The following is a 20,885-nucleotide window of genomic DNA, read 5'->3' as shown; positions in this document are numbered from 1 at the left end:
GCCTTGGCATTAAGTACTTAAGAAAATTTAATGATGCTTTTATTGCCAAACTTCATTGAAAGATTTATTTCGGAACTTAATGCTCTATGGGTCTCGGTCTTAGATGGAAAATATATATAGGATCAAAAGTAAGCTTCTTCCTTTATCTTTTCTTCTTCTTGTGGTACAGTTTTATGGAATTATATGTGCAAGCTTTGGCCACTTATTTGTTATAATCTCTATTAGTCAATTGCTAATGGTAAAATATTCTTTTTGGTATGATATATGGTTGATATATAGATAAGCCTTTAATCGAGAGAGATGATGTTTTTTTTCCTGCCTGTTCATATTTTGTATTGGAATTTATCGGATGTTATTGGGCATAATGACAGACTGGAATTTGCAGCTCCTTTCTCATTATGGCCCGCAATAAATAGTGGAGTTACTTGGTAACTTTTCACCTCTTAGTCAATAGTTTAGAGAGAGAGTTTTCTGGAAATAGACCGCAAGTGGATCCTTCAGGTTGCTTTGATGTGTGAGGTTCTTAACAATTTGGGCCAGCTTCTGTCTAATAAAGTTTGGAAGTTAATTTGGGGCTGGTGTGAGCCCGAAAAAATTTGAGTTTTTATTTGGTTATGTGACAAAGGTAAACTTCTTACTGATTTAGAAAGATATTATCGATATCTTAATACTCTGGGAGATACTTGCATTAGCAGAGGATGAATCTGTATTGCATGTTTTGCGAGATTGTATTTATGCTCGGGCTATTTGGGACTAGGGGTGTTCAAAACGAACAGAAAAACCACACCAAACCAAAAAACCAAACCAAACCGATTAAAAAATCCGACTAGGTTTGGTTTGACTTGGTTTGGTATTGAGTAAAAAAACCCGAACCAAACCGACATATAAATATATAAATTTTATTTATATTTTTAAGACTTTATAGTGATTTTTTCTTTAGAAAATATAGAAATATATTTGGGATACTCTCATGTATTAACCTTGAAAGAGTAAATTAACGAAAAATTATTGTTAGACGACTAAAAAAATAACTATCATGTGTTACTAAAAAAATTCTTCCATTAGAATATTTTAATAGATCATATGTTTGTCAATTTTTTCGATATTTACTAAACATATATTCACTTATCAAAGCTTTATCTACAATTTTAATAAAGTAAGATTGAAATAATATACATGTAACAAAAAAATCCGAAAAACTCGACAAAACCGAACCAATCCAAACCGACATAATTGGTTTGGTTTGGTTTTGATAAAAACCGAACCAACCTGGTTCATGTACACCCCTATTTGGGACCGCATTCTTGCTGCAGAAGATATGTCTCGCTTTTTTGGGTACACCTACTGGCAAATATGGATTTGGCGTAATAATGCTCTGTTCCAAAATAAGAAACTTCCAGTTAATAAAAAGGTGGCGGCTCTTGTTAACATGATTAGAGCTTGTGTTACTTCTTGCTGTTCGTTAAATATTATTGGGGAGATTTCTATTAATTAGCAGGGAGTCTTGTTGTGTTGGTCACCTCCTAGCGATGGGTGGGTAACTTTGAATGCAGATGGGACCCTTCAAAAGAGTATTATGATGGGAACTGTTGGCGGTATTTTTCGAATTTGATGGTAGGTGGCTTAGTGAATTTCAATCAGGATTGGGGTCAGCACATCTATCAGAGCAGAGCTATGAGGGTTCTCACTGGTCTTCAATAAGCCTAGGACAACGGGGTGATGTCTAAGTTGCCTTGAAAAGTAATAATTTAGCGTGATTCATGTGTTGTGGTCTGAAGGGTCTGTGCCTCATCGGAGTGGTGATATAATCAACCACATCCGTTATCTCTCGGCTAGAAATTGGGTGGTCTTTATTGCTCACATCTCTATGTAGGCTAATTCGGTAGCTGATGGATTAGTCAATTTGGCTTTTAGTCAAGTGCCTCGTTTTGAATGAATGCGCTTGTGTCTACTAACATTTCTTCGGGCTGTTGGGGTTTCATTCTCTCACTTTATTTTTAGCTCTTTTTTTATGCTTTATTTCCTCTCTCCCTCTCTCTCTCTCTCTCTCTCTCTCTCTCTATATATATATATATATATATATATATATAATAGTCAGATTTACAAGTGGTTATTCAAAAATAACCACAGTTTCAAAAGTAATCGAAATTTTGTCACTTTTCATGTAAAGATAAATTTGAACGAAAACACTATTCAAAATTCGGAAAAATACTCCAGTATATTATCCTAGGGCTTTTGCATATATACCCGATTTTGGGATCACAATTGAACCTATACCCACTTTGCAAAAAAGTTTACAAGCGTACCAACTTTACGATCAACTTCAGACTTATTGGTCTAAAGTTATAAAAAAAATGCCTGAAGTGAAAAAATTGCACTTCATATGCACTTAAGGCCAAATAGGTCTGAAGTGCAACCAATGATTTCATGCACTTAAGGCTAATAAATCTGAAGTAAAAAATTGCACTTCAGATGTACGTAAGGCCAATAAGTTTGAAGTGAAAAATTGCACTTCAAACTTATTTACTTAAGGCGAAAAAGTCTAAAGTGCAACAAATATTTTCATTCACTTAAGGTCAATAAGTCTGAAGTGAACATTTGCATTTCAGATGCACTTAAAGTCAAATTGGTCTGAAGTGTAACCAATAGTTTCATGCACTTAAGGCCAATAAGTCTAAAGTGAAAAATTGCACTTCAGATGCACTTCAAGGCCAAAAGGTCTTAAGTTCAACAAACATTTTGCTACACTTAAGTCTAATAAGTTTGAAGTGAAAAATTGCACTTCAGATGCACTTAAGGCCAATAAGTCTGAAGTGAAAATTGCCCAGAAACGAAAGTTTGTTCTTCGAATTATAACAATCCAATATACGATTTAATACCTAAATCTACTCCAAATGAGCTCAAATTTGAAACATAGCCTCCAGATATCATCAGGAATAAACCTCAATCATCAATTTGTCAAAATAACAATAAATCTGATGAACTCATTTTGCAATTAAGAAAAATAAGAAGAAACCCTAAGCAATAGTAAAAAATAAAATGTCATAACAGCTCACCATTCTAAAACATCAGAAACTACATTAAAATATATTCACAACCACCATAAGAAGGAGGAGGAGGAGGAGGGCCAAAAAGTCTGAAGTACAACAAAAAATTTCATTTACTTAAGGCCAATAAGTCTGAAGTGAAAATTGCCCAGAAACGAAAATTTGTTCTTCGAATTATAACAATCCAATATACGATTTAATACCTAAATCTACTCCAGATGAGCTCAAATTTGAAACATAGCCTCCAAATATCATCACGAACAAACCTCAATCATCAATTTGTCAAAATAACAATAAATCTAATGAACTCATTTTGCAATTAAGAAAATAAGAAGAAACCCTAAGCAATAGTAAAAAAATAAAACATCATAACAACTCACCATTCTAAAACATCAGAAACTACATTAAAATATATTCACAAAGATGCCTGAAGTTATTTAAAAAGTGGGTACAGCGTAAAACTTTTTAAAAAAGTGGGTATAGGTTAAATGGGGGCGACCAAATAGGGCGTCTCCGTGCAATTTCTAGAGTTCCAGTAAATTATACTGGAACTCCAATATAATATACTGGAGTTCCAGTATAATATACCGGTCCAGCATAATATACTGGAAATTGAAGCACCGGTGCTCCAATCTCCAGTATATTATACTGAAACTTACCACGTGTTGGAGTTTTAGCATAATATGCTGGAAGTTCATACACAGGTGCACCGATATCCAGTATATTATGCTGGAACTTTCCGTATTGCAGCAAAATAGTGACTATTTTTCAATAACTTTGCAAACGCTGATTATTTTTAAATGACCAGTCCGAAAACTGGCTGGCTCGTGCTATTTTGACGGCACCAGCCACACACTTGTTAAAGGCAAATGGTGGAAATGAATATTGGGCTTCTTCTTTTTCGTGAAATGACTACTGGGCTTCAACATCACAAAATTGTTCGTGGAATTCTTCCTTTGTTCCCACATTCTCCGAAAAGGCTAGGCTGACCTGAATTTCAAAGAAATTTTGAAGGGAAGATTTTTCAAGATCCATAAAATATACAACTCTAATTCTCAAATGGAAAATTAATTTACTCCTTACAAAACCAGATAATTTAGTTAAAAAATAAATAAAACCTTGCTTTCAGAAGATCTCTTCAGCACATAGTTAACAAGGATTAGGGATAATCCAATCAGACAACCCTGGTTTTCTAGGATTCAAATACATTACACTACGATTTGAATATTTACCTCTTTGTCACTATATTCAGAAGGATTAGACAAAATCATAAGAAAGATTCATAACCCTGTTTATCTGACATCTTTTGTTTATAAGGACAGAAGCACAGGCCTCGAAGAAAAACAAGAAAGAGTTGACTAATAGCCTGTTTGACCAAGCTCAAAAATAAAAGCAATGCAGTAAAATGTAAATAAGAAGAGATAGGAAGAAGGAAGAAGTTTTTTCTTCTTTCACTTTGGTGTATCTTTCCATTGCAATTACATAGCCTTTTATAGGCATAAAAAGTAAAGATGATGGACATAAACTAGGAGATTTAATCTTTAAGTTATTCACAACGTGGGCATCCAATGTAGCATCAAATGTACAAACTATATTATTCACAACATGGGCATCTAATATAGCATCCAATGTACAAACTATTTATAACACTCCCCTTTAGATGTCCACGTAAGATAATGTGCCTCATTAAGAATTTACAAAAAAAATATTGGGATGTACATAGTTATTTATAATATGCATTGCTTGCTGCCTCATTAAAAACCTTAACAGGAAAATCCAGTGGGACAAAACTTTGGTTAAGGAAAAGAGTGCAGCGTGTAGTTACTCCCCCTGATGAAAAATCACTTAATGTCTCGAAGACGACGCATTCCAATCTTATATATCAGTTTTTCAAATATTGAGGTTGATAATGTCTTAGTGAACAGATCAGCTAAATTATCACTTGAACGAACTTGTTGTACATCTATTTCACCATTCTTCTGAAGATCATAAGTGAAAAAGAATTTCGGTGAAATGTGTTTTGTTCTATCTCCTTTGATATATCCTCCTTTCAATTGAGCTAAGCATGCAGCATTATCTTCATACAATATTGTTGGAATATTCTCTTTCGAAGAATGATCACATGTTTGCTGAATGTGTTGAGTTGTCGATCTCAACCAAACGCTTTCTTGACTTGCTTCGTAAATGGCTATTATCTCTGCATGATTTGAAGAAGTAGCAACCATAGTTTGTTTTGTCGAACGTCATGATATGGATGTACCTCCACTTGTAAATAAATAGTCTGTCTAAGATCGACCATCGTGTGAATCAGACAAATATCCTGCATATGCATAACCAATCAATGATGGCTTGGATTCATTTGAATAAAATAAACCCATATCAATGGTCCCTTGGAGGTATCTAAATATATGTTTAATACCATTCCAGTGTCTTGTGTTGGCGAAGAACTAAATCTTGCCAATAAACTTACTGAGAAAGCTATATCTGGTCGGGAATTATTGGAAAGATACATTAATGCCCCAATTACACTAAGATATGGTACTTCGGCACCAAGAAGCTCTTCATCATTTTCATGAGGTCAGAATGGATCTTTCTTTATATCAAGTGATCTCACAACCATCGGGGTACTCAATGGATGTGTTTTATCCATATAGAATCGCTTTAAAATCTTTTCGGTGTATGTTGATTGATAGACAAATATTCCATCTTTCACATACTCAATTTGTAGACCAAGACAAAATTTTGTCTTTCCAAGATCTTTCATTTCAAATTCTTTCTTCAAACAGTCTACTATTTTTGGAAGCTCCCCAGGAGTTCCAATGATATTTAAATCATCAACATACACGGCGATTATAACAAATTCAGATCCAGACCTTTTTATAAAGACACAAGGACAAATTGAATCATTCTTGTACCCTTCTTTCAATAGGTATTCACTCAGGCGATGTACCACATACGACCTGATTGTTTCAATCCGTATAAAGATTTTTGAAGCTTTATTGAACAAGTTTCTTGAAAACTTGTATATGCTTCTGGTACTTTAAATCCCTCAGGTACTTTCATAAAAATTTTATTGTCTAATGATTCATACAAATAGGTTGTAACAACATCCATTAGATGCATATCAAGTTTTTCTTGCACTGCCATATTTATGAGATACCGGAAGGTGATAGCATCCATTATAGGAGAATATGTCTCCATATAATCAATTCCAGGCCTTTTGGGAAACCCTTGTGCCACAAGTCGCGCTTTATATCTAACGACTTCATTTTTATCATTTCGTTTTCATACAAAAACTCATTTATACCCTACTGGCTTTATGCCTTCAGGTGTTCGAACTATGGGTCCGAAGACTTCACGTTTTCCAAGTGAAGTTAACTCTGCCTGGATAGCGTCTTTTCATTTTGGCCAATCATTTCTCTATCTACATTCATTGACAGATTTTGGTTCAAGATCCTCATCTTGTTGCATTATTTCAACAGCAACATTATAAGCAAAAATGTTATCGATAAAAATATTATTTCGGTTCCATCTTTTCCCGGTTGAGACGTAACTTATTGATATCTCTTCATTCTCATTATTTTCAGGTACCTGGACCTCGCGTAAGGTCTTATCATTTGTTACGTCTTGGGGCTCTTCTTGAGCCACTACCTCTGTGTTATGTTCACTTTGATCACTTGCTCCTTTTCTTCTTCTTCGAGGATTTTTATCTTTAGAACCGATTGGTCTACCACGTTTCAAGCATGGCTTAGACTCATTTGCTTTAATTATTTGTCCGACGGGGATATTAACTCGAATTGGAGCATTAGCAGCTGGAATATGTGACTTAGTTACCCTTGGTAGGTCAGTGAATGCATCTGACAATTGATTTGCAATATTTTGCAAATGAATAATCTTTTGAACCTCTTGTTCACATTGATTTGTTCGAGGATCTAAATGAGACAGTGATAATGCATTCCAATCTATCTTCTTTTTCAGCTGCTTATTTTCTCCCCCTAATGTTGGATATACCGATTCATCAAATTGGCAATCAGAAAATCTTGCCGTAAATAAATCTCCAGTCATCGGCTCTAGATATTTTATAATAGAAGGATATTCATATCCAACATATATCCCCAACTTTCTTTGAGGACCCATCTTTGTGCGTTGCGGTGGAGCAATTGGAACATATATCGCACAACCAAAGATCCGAAGATGGGAAATATTTGGCTCCTAACCAAAAGCCAATTGCAATGGGAAGACTTTATGATAACTTGTGAGCCTTATCCGCACAAGTGCTGTTGCGTGCAAAATAGCATGAACCCATATCGAAATAGGGAGTTTTGTTCTCATAAGCATTGGTCTAGCGATTAATTGGAGGCGTTTTATCAATGATTCTGCTAGACCATTTTGTGTATGAACATGAGCAACCGGATGCTCAATTGTTATCCCAGTTGAAATACAATAACCATTAAAGGCTTGGGATGTAAACTCACCAGCATTATCAAGACAAATTGTCTTAATTGCATAATCTGGAAATTGTGCTCTTAGCTTTATTATTTGAGCCAACAATCTCGCAAATGTCATATTGCGAGTTGATAGTAAGCACACATGTGACCATCTTGTAGATGCATCTATCAAAATCATATAATATTTGAATGGTCCATATGGAGGGTGAATGGGACCACATATATCACCCTGTATACGTTCCAGAAATGCAGGGGATTCCATCCTAACTTTAATAGTTGATGGTCTAATAATTAATTTTCCTTGAGAACATGCAGCACAAGAGAATTCCTTAAATTGAAGAATCTTCTGATTCTTCATTGCATGTCCATGTGAATTCTCAATTATTTTACGCATCATATTAGAACCAGGATGGCCCAACCGGTCATGCCAAATAATAAAATTATCTTGATTAGTAAACTTCTCGTTTACTACGGCATGTGTTTCAATCCTGCTAATACTTGTGTAGTATAAGCCGGAGGAAAGAGCAGGTAACATTTCAAGCACATATTTCTTACCGGACATTATTGTAGTAATATAAAGATATTCAATCTTTTCATCATTTGTAGTCTCAATATGATAGCCATTTTGGCGAATATCTTTGAAACTTAATAAGTTTCTTTGAGATTTACTACAATATAGTGCTTCATCAATAGCCAAATTTGTTCCTCCTGGTAGTAATAAATTGGCTCTTCCAGAACCTTCAATTAATCTTGTACTACCGGATATTGTATTAACATTCGCTTCTTTCATTACCAAATAAGAGAAATATCTCTTATCTTTTAAAATAATGTGTGTTGTAGCACTATCCAGAAGACATATATCATCTTTATTAATCTCGAGTCCAACTGAAGACTGGGGAATTTTCATATTCTTCATAAAAAAAAAACAAATAATACATCATAAGAAATATGAAAGACAAGCGGAAAAAAAACATTAAGAAATACATTAGGAATGTAGAAACTAGCAACACATGATGCATTAGGAAAATACACTCAAGAAAAATAAACTAGTTGCAAACATAAAAATAACAACTTTTATAGCTTCATTCCCCAGTAAGATGATTAGTTCTTCAGTCAATATCCTCAAAGAAGTCTCCAGCTTCTAAATGAGTAATATTTGTTAGGCCTCCAAAATCATCATCTTTATATGCAAGATGTGCCTTAGAATCATATTTGTTTGAGGGACCTGCTTCATCATCATTATTTTGAAAGGTCAAATGTGCCTCCACATTATTTTCTTTTTTTCTGAGGGAGGCTTGATAAAGTTTGACAAAATGATCTGGCACACGACAAATGCGTGCCCAATGACCATTCATACCACATCGGTGACACATACTAGTTTTACCCTTTGAATGATTAATTTAAGAACCCTTATTGTTCTCCAATTTTATTTTCACCATAATGACGATAATTATTTCGTCCCCTGCCATGTCCACGTTTACGACCATGTCCACAACCACGATAATTATTTTATTTTTTTTCAAACTTATCATATGCTACTACAGCATTCACTTCCGGAAATGGAGTTGACCCAGTGGGACGGGCTTCATGATTTTTCATTAATAGAGTATTATTCTGCTCAGCCACAAGTAGGCATGTGATTAACTCAGAATATTTCTTAAAACCTTTTTCACGGTATTGTTGTTGTAGCACCACATTTGAAGCGTGAAAAGTAGAAAATATTTTTTCCAATAAGTCCTCATCTGTGATAGTGTCTCCACATAATTTTAATAGAGAACTTACTTTAAAGATAGCAGAATTATACTCACTTACGGTTTTAAAGTCTTGCAACCTTAAATGTATCCACTCATACCGAGCTTTCGGTAATACCGTAAGTTTTAGGTGGTCATATCGATCCTTCAAATTAATCCATAATTCAAGTGGATCTTTTACGGTTAAATATTCAGTTTTTAACCCTTCATGTAGATGATGACGAAGGAAAATCATGGCCTTCGCTTTATCCTGATTTGATGCTTCATTTCCTTGTATAATAGTATTTCCAAGACCTTTACCGTCAAGGTGAATTTTAGCATCAAGGGCCCATGATAAATAGTTCCTCCCGGTGATGTCAAGTGCCACAAATTCAAGTTTTGATAAATTTGACGTAGTGAAAACTATTATAAAAGATGAATAAGTTAGAGAAATAATTATAATAATAAACAATTAATGAAAACAAAACGATTAAGGTAAAAGAAATGAAAATAGACCTATATCATGTTAACAATCTACTATTTCATTTTATTCTTGCCAAAAAGTAGAAATTACATACTTGTTTCATTTCACTTTATATTATTGATATATATGTGTTAATAGAATTGAACGTGACTAACATTATTTATATGTTCCAATAAATATAAAAGTAATTAAACTATAAAATTATTGCTTGTCAATTCATTTCTCACAGTTCTTCAAAATGCCTTAAAGATATGTTTTGATCCAGGAAGTCCATGGATATTATAAGTATGTCATTAGTGTATAGCTGGTTTGATAACATTGAGGTCCTCTAAGAGTTGAGCACGGAAGGAAATAGTTATTTTATCACTGCAATGTACTTAAACTATTTAAGATGCCCAAGAGCACAAGTAATCTGCAAACAATGAGCATATGATATGTACTGCCATAAATAAAATGATTATAATGATACATACCTTAATAAAATAGGGCTCAACTTAGCGGGAGTTAAGAATAAAATTAGAGCTTCGTGCTGATAACGTGTTATAAAATAAAAGTAATGCAGCAAAAGGTAAATAAGAAGAGATAGAAAGAAGGAAGAAGTCTTTTCTTCTTTTACTTTGTTGTATCTTTCCATTGCAATTACATAGCCTTTTATAGGCATAAAAAGTAAAGATGATGGACATAAAGTTGGAGATTTAATCTTTAAGCTATTCACAACATGGGCATCCAATGTACAAACTATGTTATTCACAACATGGGCATCCAATGTAGCATCCAATGTACAAATTATTTATAACAAGAAGTTCTTTTTTTCAAAAGTACTTTTGGTGAGAAGCAGTTTATGTTTGGCTAACTAATTAAAAAAGCACTTCTTTGCAGCAATTAGTGTTTGGCCAAGCTTTTAAAAACTACTTCTAAGCATATTTTTCTCAAAAGAGATTTTAGAGAGAAACTACTTTTTTATGCTTCTCATTAAAAGCACTTTTTTTCTTCTAAAAGCTTGGCCAAACACTTCAATTTTGGAAAAAAAACGCTTTCTTTGGGAAAAAAAAGTACTTCTAACATTGGAGAAGTTTAGCCAAGCACGCTATAAATCAGTAACTTCAATAGTCAGAAAATTCAATATGAATAGAAAGAGTCAATGGTACAACAAAGAGCGCTACGTGCGAATCAGCTTTATGAATAGTACAGCACCAAGGGAGAACTAATCGACAACGAAAAAGACGCCAATTTGTAAGCAAATTTAGAAACACGTCCATTTTGGTGCCGTTCAAGAAGTATAAACTGGAATAGTTTCATAATTATCAATTGGGAAAAGGAATAACATTAAATGGCAACAAGTATATAGAACTACAAGCTGGAAAAGGAATAGAAAAATGATAGATAACTATCATAGTGTCTCATATAAGACCGTGAGGTTCTCTAATTGAAGCGAGGCTAAGGAACATGTTACATTGCTCAATGGGGGCCGCAGACCCAAATATTGGGTCCTAACTCCAAATAATCTAATGCTAGTCTACAACATTCTAAGGCTACAAAAATTTTGGGGAAGATCAATTTCATCTGATGGACTTTGATCCTTCTTCTTTACTCTGTATAGGGAGAGAGTTAGCACAGGTAAGCAAGATATTGTAGAGGTTCTCTGCTGTGGGACGGTCGTCTGGATCCTTCTCGGTACACCAACGGTAAATAGAAACGAGAAATCTCAGGATATGAGATTCAGATTGTTGCTTGTCTAGGTCGTTGCCAGAACAAGACTTTGCTAGATCTTCCAGCTCTGCTTTGGAGGATGTGGCCATTACCTCTAGTTCTTCAGGTAGTTGTGGCCGATTAGCCACCTGCGTGCGTCAAGAAGAATTACATTTGTTTTCGTACCATTTTAAGCAATTCCAACAAACCACTATCAAATATGCAAAAGATCTTATGCAGGCAGTTCTCATGATCGAAAGCAATAGCGAGGAAAACTATGACACGCATGAAATATCCAATGACCGGGGAGCTACTAGAATCGTAAGCATTGAGTTTTAGCAAACAAGGCAGGCAGTAATAAAAAATTGTGCGGGGAATCATCATACAATGGTACTTGCAGCAGATTAGGTAATCATCATGCTACATATTTAAAACATTACTACATTAAAGGTTAGAGATCAAGGCAATACCTGAAGAGAATTGTGGATATCTAATTCAGATAACTCTGAGTAAGGAAGTTGCAGTGTTAACAACTCCAGGAGGACGCACCCAAAGGACCAAATATCAACACCCTACATCAAAAGCAAGACAAGTAAAAACCTAGTTCGGAAGACTTTGAAGATATTTAAAGCTAGATCTGAAGATAAACGGGAAAGTGAGAAGTCAAAGCTAGAAGAACCTTTTTATTTTCCAAGTAACCCTTCTAACCCAGACTTGAAGACCTTTACAATTTCAAGAGCAAGAGAAGAGAAAATATCCAACCCTAAGAATCTCTTTCCCCTTTTGACAATGGATACATCTTCTGAGATGCTCAGATGCTATAATCTCTCAAAAAACAAACAAAATTATCCTCCATCTCCAAATTAAATTTAAGTATCAAAAAGTGGCTAGATAATCATTACTCTTCAATCTTAGCAGTGCAACAAGCGAACAGACAGAATACGTCCTCCTTTGCTTAAAAAAAAGATATGTTAATTTCTCAAGGAAGCATGAGATTGAGCACAGAAATTAGATGCTTAGAAGACCGAGATAAAAGAGCTGAATTTTGATAGAGGAATGAGTGATATATCAGTTCTTAGCAGACAAATGCATATCTTTTTCGAGGTGATAGGTTCTTGGTGGTGTTGAATGGTTTCAACCAACAACAACAACAACAATCCCAGTATTTTCCCACAAGTGGGGTCTTGGGAGGGTGAGACAACGCAGTCTTATCCCTACCCTACCCTAGAATGACAGAGAAGCTGTTTCCGATAGACCCTCGGCTGGAGAACGAATGACAAAAGTAATGGCAACAAGAAGGAATAACAAGATAAAATACCGAAGCTAAGAAAGCAATTAAACTCTAGGTAATAATAGCAATCTATGAATAAAAGAATATCATACTAACACTAATGCTAGCAAAATGGGAAAGACAAAGAGATATGCTCGACTACCTACTAGCCTTCTACCCTAAGTCTCGACCTCCACACCCTCCTATCTAGGGTCATGTCCTCAGTCAACTCCAGCTGCGCTATGTCCCGCCTAGTAACCTCGCCCCAAGACTTCTTAGGCCTACCTCTACCCCTCCTGATACCCACTGAGTCTAACTTCTCGCACCTTCTGGCTGGGTTGAATGGTTTCAACCAAGGGTGGAAATCAGTAAAACAAGAAAAACAATTAGTCATCTTTTAGCAAATCAGTGCACAAAGTGGCAGAAAGTTGGTCGTTGGTAGTAGAGAATTCAAAGATTAGGATTCTAAATTCAAGGATGGTGATTGCAAGGTGTCTTTCATTCCCAAGACAAAGTAGGTAGCTTTGGAGAAAGGAAAAACTAGAATCTATCTCAAGAATTTGACAAAGAAGATTAGCCCAAAAAAGGAAGGGAAAGAGTAAAAAAAGTGCCAATTGCATTTGCAAATTAATTTTATATCAAGATAAGAAAAAAGAAAGGAAAGCATGCTGAAGTCATGAAACAAGAGATGGCAGGAAAGGCGTATTAATTTCTTGTTATCCGAGGTGCAAAAGCACTGCACGAGAAACTTACCAAACCATAGATGTTGCGCTTATTCATAGCCTGAAACACCTCAGGAGCCATCCAACGAGGTGTACCAACACAAACATCCGGTGGAGGAATTCCAGCATGGGCAATGCAGCAAGTATGTAAGTAAGAACGAAGAGGAATTGCCATATCAAAGTCACATAGCTTTACTGTAGGAGTACCATCAGCTCTCTTCTTATCCACATCTATTAGGATGTTTTCACTTTTTATATCACGATGTATGATATGCCTAGAATGCAGCTCTGTCAATGCACTTGCCACATCTCGAGCAATAAATACCGACAGCTCAACTGGAAGACGCTTCTCACCAGCATTAGAGAGCTTATCAACATATTTCTGCAAGTTAAAGACAAGAAAGCAAAATGAGCAGAATAAAGACAGTCAGGTGTGAAAAGAATTTAAGGAGAACATATACCTTTAGTGAACCCCCTTTTATGTGCTCCATGAAAATAGCAGACTGCAAAGTACGACATTCTGAACTGCCATCTGATGAAGGAGCCCATCTTGAAGATATTTGATGACCGTAATATTTTACAATGCATGAACTGTTTAAGACACCCAACACCCTAACTTCTCCAATGCATTTATACTCAAAATTCTTAATCTCATCCGCGGAGGACCTGGATACCTCTAAAGTCCGCACCTGCAGCAGCAAAAATTTGATCAATCAACTAAACCTCAACCCTAAATTAGTCGGGACCGATTATATGAATCCTTCGTATCCTTTCTGCTCAAATCAGGTTAATATTAAGAAAAGAATGGATAAAAATGTTCAACTATGTCTTGTCAATAAAGATGTTACCCGAGTTAAATTCCCACAGCTATTGATATAATAAGTGTCACTAACCAAGTTTTATGAGCACAGAGCACATAAATGCAAAATGAAAAGAAAAAGCCTGCAAAATAGCGGATTCAAGCAAAACAACAGAATAAACTCAAAAACAAACTTGCTTTTCTTCTTCTTATATAAATCCAAACCAGATCAGAAGCATAAGACCATACACCTAGTAAAGTACAGTTGACAATGGAAAGTACAATGAAGCCAGAAAAATCATTTTCTAGTTTGCTCTTTATTTTTCAAGAGGGTCAATACATTTACATGCTAGAATTCACCCCTCAAAGAATAGAACAGTTATAGTGCTTTATTTAAGCAACAATGACTCGACTTTCAGACAAAAGAAGTTCCAAGTTAAGTGGAGATATAAACTATGACAGATATGATACAGTTTGAACTTGGAACTCGGAATAAGAACTTAGGGATGTTTCATGACAATAAACGGAGAGGTTTAAAAGCAGTCAGGAATCACACCTTTGCCACAGTCTCAAGCGATCCGAATTTACACTGGACGAGGGTTGAGGAAGGAGCTTTATCGATTTCATCAGAACCGGATAGAGAAGGATAAGAACTAACTTGACCAGGAATACCATCTGGCACAACAGGAACATTTATCCGGCTCAATGGCACATACCTAAAAAACAGCAAGCTCAGTGATCTAAGAGAAATATCAGCAATCTATCACAATCATCCTTTTACCAACGGTTTCTACACAGGATACATTTGCATATGAAACCATCAAAGCCAGAAAAACCAAAAACATTTCTTCATGAGACTTTGATCTGTTTGTTTTGGGTGAACAAAATAACTTCTGATCAGTAAATTAAGTGATATTCAATAATTTCATAAACGAATTACGTAATTCTTTTATAGCAGCAGTGAGTTATCAGAACTAAAAGTGATTTCCAGTATGCCAAACAATGATTATGAATAATGAAACTAATATAATCAGTAGCTAAAATAATTCAAAGGGCTAAATTGGATATCAATGACTATCGCCAAAAAAACTTTAAATGGTGAGTTTTTTGGGGGAATAAGTCTTAAATGATGAGATACAGTTCCCAACTGACCACAGCACAAGACCCATTCTTGTACACCAGAATCCATTTTCTATCAGACGAGTTAAAAATTGTAGGAACCCGAGATTGATATTTTGCCAAAGTAGACTCCATAGAACAGCAGAATGAATAGAAAAGGAATGATGTCACCAGTCAACAGGGTCAACCTACTATTACACAGCAATTACAACTTTGCTCTATACAAAGTAAATTATTCACCACAGAATACAGCAGGGGGGAATACAGGGAGAGAATGTGCTTGCTATTAACTTTTAGAACCTTGGGCGACTAGAGCTTTGGTAACAGAAACTACTCAAGAAAATGGCTATTTTCACTCCAAAATAACCAATAACCACACTGTCTAGATCGCCAATGCAAGATCCTAATACACATGTAGAAATAAGTCATGAAGAAAGTATTGGAAAATCATTGACCTGCAAAAGTATTCTGGATCTATCTCTTCTCTGATATCAAGGGGACGGCACGCATCCACTATCATTCGAACCCATGATTCACCCCTCTTTACCACAATCACATTCCATGCATGTGGCGAAAAATCCAAATAACCCCTAACAAGCTCACAAGATATATGAGGTTCTATTCGGTCACACAGGTACTGGAGAAGACAAATGAAATTCATCAGTTCATAATAGCTAACTACATTCAGAAATAGAAACATATCTGATGACAAAATACCTTCATAAGCAAGGCCCTATGCCTACATACACCAAACTGCAAACTCCCAATAGGAACAACAATAGAATTTTGCCTTGATTTTATGGAACGAAGTGCTTTCTCACAAAGATCAAGGAAAAGTATATCTCCTAAGCCACTAGGACTGTCTTTTGTGACTATGCTGGTAGTGTCATCATTTCCGGTAGGGCATGTGCAGACAAAAGGCTTGCTGTAGTTCGACCCAGATACTGTTTTCCTTGCCCTCTGAACAATAGTACTTCTATCGCTTCCACCAAAATGATCCGATACTAAAAGTGCAAGCAATGACGCAATTTGCAAGTTGTCTATAGCAACATGTTCTCTATCTCTGAACAAACCATTTATCTGCTTAAAATGAAGGATCAGTGCTTGAGCACGCAGAGCAATGGCATCCAGCATTTCATCCCTTTGCCTGAACAAATTAAATAAGAAATCCAAATGACTAGAAAGGCAAAGCATTCATTATACTTGGTAGACGAACGCCATGACTATTAATGGCATGCAGATATGGGAGCTTACCTGTCAACTAAAATGACTTCCCGCGAATCAAGATGCAAATTCTGCTCATAATTCCTAAGCGACATAAATGGCCGATCTCGTCCAGCGTCATAAAAGCCATCCGGTAAATAATCATTAATACCGCAGAAAGATATCATGCTGTATTTGCAGGATAAATCTGAATCATCTGTTGGTCTGCGGGTTTTGCATGGTTTTGGATTATCAATGACCCCATCGAGGTGCCTTTTCGATTTTGGAGGAACATTAGACACCTCGGGAGACGAGCTTTCCTCGACAACATCATCAGCATGAGAAAGAGAACCTACTGAAGCATCACATTTTTTACAGCTACTATGACTATCTATGCTTGTCCCAATGGAGTCAGGAACACACGAACATCTTTCAACATAACGCTCCTCCTTTCTGCTATCTTCATCAACAACATTAGCTACAGAGTCTTTGCACTCAGCCTCTTCAGTCAAGAGTTCTTTATCATCAGCATCGTCATCCACTATGTTTGACGGGCCTTCCACCAGAGATTCATCAACTAGCACAGAATGTTTGCAGGCGACAACGCATTTTCTGCTGTTATTTAGCCGTTCTTGACGAGCTCTCTGTTGCAAATGCTGCCGCTTCCATCTCTTGGATTTTCGAGGCCGAAAACATCGATGAATGGGTGATGAGCCACATAAATGACCCGACGATGTGATAGAAGCTCCTACAAGATTAATAATTTACATGTATCAGACTTCTCGAAGATCAATCCCTTCCGAACAAGAACTCTTCGAAGGGCAATATACAAGATACCAAGGAATCAGAATCTGCAGAAAGAGCACCAGAAATAAGGAGAGGGAGATGAGAGTTCACCATTTTGCGAATTCTCAGAGGTTTCCTGATCATAATCTTCAAGCACATCCATTTCAGACGATGAACTGGACAAATCTATGCAATTCCCCTCCAAATTGCAGCATACCCATGAAGGAATAGAACAACACCTAAGAAGCTTATTGTGCTTCAGGGAATTTCAACAAAGATATATGGGTCAGAATAAGGTAATTATTATACACCAAGTTACTTGACTAGACAATTGAGAAAATACATATCAGTCCTTTATCCAGAGAAATGCACGAAATTTGTCAACAAAAAGGGAAAAGAAACTAGGGAAGAAGCCTATAAGAAATGTTGAAAAGAAACTGTATTTTCAGTAACACATACCTGAAGATTGAGTCTCTGCAGATTATACATTGAAAGGAGATCAAGATTCTCCAAGGACGTCAATCTATTGTTAGAAAAGTCCAAATTCTCTAATCTTTGCAGAGAAGACAGCCCCGGAGGTACTTCAATCAATTTATTATTAGCAACTTTCAGTGACAGTAATGAGTTCAGATGAGTTATCTCAACAGGTAAACTCCTCATCTTATTGAATGAAAGATCTAGGTACTCCAAATTACTAAGACAGCCAATTTCTGGAGGCAGGTATCTGCATGAACAGCAAGGAACAATTGCCTTATCATTGGAGTACAAAGATGAAAATGAGTGAATGTATTATAGATGAAACTGAATTTACTAGTTTATCGTTCACAACTTTCAACCTCTAGCACTCAAAAGTAGCCCCTGCTTGTCAAAAGTGTCAGCAGAATGAAAATTTAGTCTTTTAGACATTAAATGTGATTCCATTTGTTTGGATGAAGAAGAAATCTTAAGATATCAGACCCCATTTAACAAAATGTATCAAATGTTGAACATAGACATGTCTTGTTATCTCAAGGCTGTGGCGTAACTGCACTAAATAAAGGAAGATTATAAAATACAAATCCTTCTTTTAAAAGAATGTCTATAGAATACAAATCCTAACACCTATTTCCAAGTCAAATCCTCCCTCCTGATCCAAAGAATAATTTCCAACGCTACCAATATTAAGCAATTACATACAACTGCAAAATTACATGGACTTCAGCAAAAGTTCATTTTACTGCTACTATCTACGGTACATGCTACTGTCATGGAAAGACGTGACAGCAACAGACTTGCACTTTTGAAGTGTGAAGTACATGGATAGGCAGTGTGCTCTATGTTGCCATACTCCAAAGCATACGAATTTACTTCACATACTTCCCTTCTCTGTTAGTTCTATTGGAGCCCTATGAGTTCTTTTGTTTTTAACCACTATAACTTTAAAATTCTGTATTGTACTCGTATATGGGTTTTCCACATACACCTACAACAACAACAACAACAACCACCCAATAGAATCTCGCTAGTGGGGTCTGGGGAGGGTAGAGTGTATGCATACCTTACCCCTACCTCGGAGGGGTAAGAGAGGTTGTTTCCGGGATCAAAATACTTTCCCAATGGATTTGTGCCGGCCTCTTCAGCTGTCAGATTATGTAAGGCAGAATAAATAAGATAATTTTAACCTATCTAAGATGCATTATAGGATAACAAATCCCAAAATAAAAAAATTAAAGAAAACACAAATAAATAGATAAACAAAAAACTCTTTATGTGGATGGTAGGATTTGTAAAACTCACCCTTCAACAAGGGTTAGTTATGCTATGCCTAATCCTAGTATCCCGTGCAATCTTATATGGCCCTAAGTAGAAACTGATACCCTTTAAGAAGTGTTAAACTCCTTCCAACCAACTTAAAAATTTTATGAGTCTTCTTCCTCCTGATTAAGTAACTTCAATCGGTTGAAGTACCTATGCAGCACCAACACAGAAAAAACAAATCATTATTTTCTATTATTTCTCCAGCTGTATAACGGCATGCTAAAATTTGTTGAGAAACCAACCCATTTTCTTTTATGAATCATGCATAAAAACTAGATTATCTAAGTGTACAAAACAAGTTCCAACTTTCGGAAAAATTGGTTTCCAGAATGAAATCAAAACCACTTTTCCTGCAATTACTTTTTCCCTATCTTTCCCTCAGAGAAGACGGACACAATCCAATATCATGTCCTCCGCCTACCAACTTGTATTGATGGAAATTTGGGTGGTCACTTATCCTGCTTATCCTAGCAAGATGTCTAGCACTGGTGAAAACTAGCAATTTTCTTTAAGGACTGAAAGATAATGAAAAGGTGTAGATGCAACCTAACCAACTCACATTAATACCAAAAGCATATGGCCTTGGTGCTCACATAAAAACATCATAGAATGGATTTAATGTTCATACATTGACAGTTTTAAGATTTTTACATTATCAGGTTAATTAAAAGACAACTACAGGCAATTGCCAATCTGCATAGATAGGCGTTAATAATATTCACATTGTCAGTGTGTATGACTTAAAATCCTAATAGAATAGTCACAAAAAAAAAAGTTCTAACCTGATAGAAAAATGACAGACAGAGAGCTTAGTAAGACGTTTAAGACCAGTAATATCTCTTAAAAGAGGGAAAGCTGAAGGTCTAGAAGGAACTTTACAGAGCTCCAATTCTTTCAAACACTTCAGCTTATTCAAATCCAATCCACTCATCCCTGGCAATGACACTTTCACTTGCAAGCTCTCCAATTCAACCAAGTTCCTCAACTCTCCAGTTGGGAACAAATTAACCTCATTCCCAAAGAATTTCAGTATCTTAACTTTCCCAAGTGCACCAATTGACTTAGGAATCAAATTAAATACATTCCTGTACATGTACAAACCCTCAACCTTCCCACCACCACCCTCTTCAACACCTTCCAATAATGGATAATCCAAACTTTTCCCAGAAATATCAAAACTTGAATCAAACCCACAAATCTTTTTGCTTGAATTGTCCGCTAAACCCTTCACTTTTTCGCCTTTATCAGAATTTTCAACATCCTCCGATGTTGTGGCACTTTCAGTGCCTTCTGAATCTTTTTCACCCATATGGGTATAAAAAAATGTAGCTTTGTATATGAAAGAAAATTAATCAAAAACAAGAACCGCCGGTAAAAATAGAGAAGAACTGAGAAGAGAGGAAAAAAGGGACGGTCCCGTCGGTGGAGAAAGAGAAAGAGAAACCCTAGAATCTTGTGAGGAAGAAAAGGAACTAAAGAAGTGTTCTAATGTTATTTAAAGTGGGTTTGACCGCTAATTCAAAAATTGACCGTTTGGACCCCGTTAGAAATTGCAACAACAACAACAACCCACTATAATCCCACAAGTGGGGTCTCTGAGGGTAATATGTACACAGACCTTACCTCTACCCCGAGGGGCAGAGAGGCTGTTTCCAGGAGACCCTCGGCTCAAGAAAGCAACAAGAGACGCTATATTAGTACTATCAATAGACTCATAATAAAATAACATAAAATCCATAACATAACATAAAATACCATAAAATAACAAAATAACAGCAATATAAGAAATAT

At 35.9% G+C, this 20,885-nt stretch overlaps 1 protein-coding gene across 4 annotated transcripts; it reads right to left on the bottom strand.

Moving 5' to 3' along the window:
* Nucleotides 1-10,967: 10,967 nt before the first annotated feature.
* On the bottom strand, nt 10,968-20,556 carry LOC104213026 (uncharacterized). Of its 4 annotated transcripts, none has more exons than XM_070162184.1 (12): nt 19,877-19,999; nt 18,835-18,916; nt 17,757-18,021; nt 17,409-17,553; nt 16,563-17,259; nt 16,026-16,455; nt 15,764-15,945; nt 14,746-14,905; nt 13,852-14,079; nt 13,422-13,772; nt 11,869-11,970; nt 10,968-11,547 (listed from the first exon to the last, which is right to left on the bottom strand). In XM_070162184.1, exons 3-12 carry the CDS (start codon nt 17,955-17,957, stop codon nt 11,269-11,271), a joined length of 2,775 nt encoding a protein of 924 aa, XP_070018285.1. In that variant the 5' UTR covers nt 17,958-18,021; nt 18,835-18,916; nt 19,877-19,999; the 3' UTR covers nt 10,968-11,268. The 4 variants fall into 4 exon arrangements, with proteins under 4 accessions (XP_070018285.1, XP_009760723.1, XP_009760722.1 ...); XM_009762421.2 differs by lacking the exon at nt 18,835-18,916 and adding an exon at nt 19,074-19,244 and having other exon boundaries at nt 19,877-19,979; XM_009762420.2 differs by lacking the exon at nt 18,835-18,916 and having other exon boundaries at nt 19,877-20,556.
* Nucleotides 20,557-20,885: the final 329 nt, after the last annotated feature.

Source organism: Nicotiana sylvestris, chromosome 1 (genome assembly GCF_000393655.2).
Source record: "Nicotiana sylvestris chromosome 1, ASM39365v2, whole genome shotgun sequence".
Taxonomy (NCBI): Eukaryota; Viridiplantae; Streptophyta; class Magnoliopsida; order Solanales; family Solanaceae; genus Nicotiana; species Nicotiana sylvestris.
The sequence above is the reverse complement of the archived record's forward strand: the minus strand, read 5'-3'. Positions and strand labels throughout refer to the sequence as shown.